A 3,727-nucleotide genomic window follows, 5' to 3' on the forward strand; every position below is an offset into this window, starting at 1 on the left:
TTGTATAAGCTCAATTCTCACACGTATTAACTGCTAAATAACCAGTAAAAAACACCCCAAAAATTGAGTTTATCATGCGCGTAAACATCACAAGGGTGGAGGGCAGAGCGGCGGAGCGGCAGCACGGGGCGGACGCTTCGTCAATAGTGATTGGGTGGGCCCGGCTTCGTTCTGCTATCAAGCGGCAAAGAAAGGCATCGTCGGTGCGAAGTGGCGGCTGTATATCCTACTGCGATCATGTACCTGCAGCGGTAAACTAGGGGCGGCGTGTTATCCAATGACCGTCTCCTCTGAAGCTTCTTTAGGAGACTGGAGTGACGGGAAGTAGCTATCGATGGCACAACGGCATAAGTCGGCTGCCACTACATTCTATCATCGGACTACGAAGGCTCTAACTAACTACTAGGGCTGTAACTAAGAGGGCTGTAACTAGCTACGGACGTGAGTATCGACGGCGACAGGTCAGCCCACGACTACTCTTCTCGAAACTACTCTAAGGACTCTAAGGCGCATACGACTCTGGTAGCTATGGTGGCGCAGGTAGGCACGGGTAAGGAAATCTAAATCGTGCGCGGTATGGATGGCGGAGGCGACACACAATGAGCTAGGATGACAGAGGCAGGCGATGGAAGTCTGGTCGGCTAAGGGCGGGCGAGGCAGAGGTGGGTAGTAGACGCAACTAAGGTGGCCGAGGAGGCGGAGGGGCGGACGAAGTGGTCGAGGGCCGTGGGATGACAGCTGTCAAGGTGGGCAAGGGCAGCCGGAGGCAGCCTGGTCGCCGAAGGGTGTCGATGCGGCTGAGGTGCCCGAGGGCAGCCGGAGCGGATGAGGGCGGCTGAGGCACGCGTGGTCGGCGGGAGGAGGTCTGGGTCGGGCAGCCCGTGACGGCCGGCTCGAGCCCAGAGGGATTGGGACAGGCCGAGGACGGCCAAGGATGTTCCGGTGACCAGCGGCAGTTGAGCGATCGAGACGGCCGAGCGGTCGACCATGGGCGAGGTCGAGGCAGCCATGGGGCTGTGACGGCCGCTGAGGTCGACGTGGGGCCGTGGCGGCCGTCGTGGCCATGGAGCCGTGGCGGTCACTGAGCCCGTCGTGGGTCCGTGGTGGCGACCATGGGGCCAAGGCGGCCGCAAAGGCCGTTTGGCCACGGCGGTCGCGGTGGTCGCGGCTGTCGCGGCGGCCGTTCGCGGTGGCCGCGGAGGTCGCTACGGCCGCGGGGGTCGCGGCGGTCGTGGCGGTCGTGTAGGCCACGATGGTAGGTGTGGAGGCGGCGATCTGGTCGGCCCCCGCGACGTAACAAAATGACGTGAATGCATTTTCATAAACCTGGTAGCAGAAATTTGGGTCCTTCCCATTGGCTCGGGCTCCACGAAGTGGCTGATGATGAGTCTGGACACGCTCGACTAGATGGTCCTCCATCGCTCACTTCTTCTCACAGATGGACTTGAAGAACGAGTACCACCAACTGCAGATCAAGGAAGGGGATGGGCCGAAGATGGTCTGCGTGACGCACTATGGATCCTTTGAATTTTGCGTGATGCCTTTTGGACTCACGAACGCTCCTTCCACATTTTGTTGTATGATGGACAATGTTTTTTGGGATTATATTGACCATTTTGTGGTGGTGTACTTGGACAATATTTTTGTATATAACCAAAGCTTGGATGACCGTGTGAGGCACATGAGGAAAATGATGGCCAAGCTAAAGGAGCATGAGCTCTACCTCAAACCAAAGAAGTGTGAGTTTGTCTTTCAAGAAATAGAATTCCTTGGACACCTAATCAAGAAGGGAAGTGTGCGCATGGATCCCTCTAAGGTGAAGGCCATCCAGGATTAGATAGCGCCAAAGGGAGTACCCAGTTGAGATCCCTTCTCAGGCTAGCCAATTACTACAGGAAATTAGTCAAAGGCTTTTCTCGACTAGCTGCTCCGTTGACAGACTTGTTGAAGAACAATGCAAAGTGGCAATGGACAAACCGTTCCAAAATAGCATTCTACAAGTTGAAGAATACAGTCTCCAGTGAGCTGGTGCTCCGATGGCCAAGACTAGACAAGCCATACAAGGTTAAGATTGATGCTTTTGACCTCGCACTTGGAGTGTCTTGATGCAGGAAGGACATCACGTGGCTTACGACAGCACGAAGCTGAACGATGCGAAGAGAAGGTATTCGGTACACTATAAGGAGATGACAGATGTGGTACATTGTCTAATAGTATGACACCTCTATCTCCTTAGAGGTAAATTTCTTGTCTACACTGACAATGTGGCCATCAGTTCCTTCGAATCCTAGAAGAAACTGACCCCGAAGCAAGTCAAATGGCAAGACTTCTTGACGAAGTTTGACTTCAACATGAATCACAAACTAGGGCATCCCAATCAAGTTCTCGACGCCTTCAGCCCCAAAGAACTAGAGACCTTTGTGACTGCACTTTCAACAGTCCAAGGAAGCATTCTAGATGACATCAAGTTGGTGCAAGATGATCCAGAAGTTTTTCACCTTATGAAGTGCATTGCAGCGGGCGAGAGGGGCGGATCCTTGATTAAATAGGATATAATCTATGTGAATATGAATATGTTGTATGTGCCATGTTTTGGTGGGTTGCACCGCATACTCCTTTATAAAGCAAGCGATGCACAACACGCCAAACATCCAGGACAAGTGCACACGCTTGCACTCTTGTCAACAGCTATCACTATCACGTAAGGAGGTGTTGATACACTATGCATGGTGTGTGTGTATCTGTCACCGTTTTGGCACAACGAATCAAGGAAAATTCATGTGTGTTGGGCAAAGGGGTTGATTGGAATGGCACGCGAGCGACATGTGCCTCGCGCATGTGCGCAACATGCAAGCTGGGCGATAGTGCCATGGTGTGGCACGCAGAGATGTGTAGGGAGCCACACAACTGTGCACAAGCATCGCACACATCGCATGTGCAGGGTGCAGGACGGGAGACATCCCCCAAGGAGACTAAGGCATTGCCGCGTAGTTAGTGTCGTGGCGGCGCAGGCGCATGGCATCCCGCAGGTAGAGCTGGGTGCGCTATGCCCAGGTTGAGGTGTTGAGCACGGCGGCGTCCAGGCAGACCATACGATAGGTGTCAGCAGGGGTGCTAGTGGCGTCTGTGATCATCAAGGCTGGGATGGCATTGTGATCGCCATGCCCACGGGCACGCAATGCCTGGCTCAAGGGCAAGTGTGTAGCGATAGGGCCAGCATGCATGCACGCGGGGTTGGCGGGCCTCAAGGTGCAAGAGCGCCCCTACCAAGGTGTGTGGCCCCTCGTCTTGTTACTTTAGTATTAACCCTCGTCTTCCCCCATTTAATGTTCCTGAAGATAATGTAACTCTTTGGTGATATTAATGCAATGACCTTATGTCCCTACGAGGATGCATCTCCACCCTCCGTCTAACCGTTTTGTAATCTTAAGCTATTTCAAAAGACTTTCACTACAAGTGACCAAGGCTGCTAAGTTTTCTGCTCTAAGCACTAAGACCAGCATGCGCTAATTTTGAGCAATCATCCTAGATCAAAATTTGGCTGTGGCATCAGGTGTTACTTATGCAAGAAAATGATGACTAAAGGATAATGCTTCAAATTACTTATTTCAATCAGGTTGAATTAGTTGATTTAAAAATCTAGATCCATAGTCTTTCACCGATATAATCTCTATGTCAATCAGGGGATATGATTCAAATCTGTTCAAAACCATAAGATACGTGCTGA

The 3,727-nt window shown here is 52.2% G+C and overlaps 1 protein-coding gene across 1 annotated transcript; it reads left to right on the forward strand.

Moving 5' to 3' along the window:
• Positions 1-1,438: 1,438 nt before the first annotated feature.
• Positions 1,439-2,549, forward strand: LOC144701407 (uncharacterized). Its single transcript, XM_078573223.1, has 4 exons — positions 1,439-1,739; positions 1,940-2,064; positions 2,112-2,171; positions 2,292-2,549. The coding sequence occupies exons 1-4, from the start codon at positions 1,439-1,441 to the stop codon at positions 2,547-2,549; spliced, it is 744 nt and encodes a 247-aa protein (XP_078429349.1).
• Positions 2,550-3,727: the final 1,178 nt, after the last annotated feature.

This window comes from Wolffia australiana, chromosome 3 (genome assembly GCF_029677425.1).
Source record: "Wolffia australiana isolate 7733 chromosome 3, ASM2967742v1".
NCBI lineage: Eukaryota > Viridiplantae > Streptophyta > Magnoliopsida > Alismatales > Araceae > Wolffia > Wolffia australiana.

Coding starts and splice junctions, on each gene's coding strand:
- LOC144701407 (XM_078573223.1), top strand. CDS start 1,439: ATGGACTTGAAGAACGAGTACCACCAACTGCAGATCAAGGAAGGGGAT. Junction 1,740..1,939: donor CTACCTCAAACCAAAGAAGT/GTGAGTTTGTCT, acceptor CTCCGTTGACAG/ACTTGTTGAAGAACAATGCA. Junction 2,172..2,291: donor ATGCGAAGAGAAGGTATTCG/GTACACTATAAG, acceptor TTCGAATCCTAG/AAGAAACTGACCCCGAAGCA.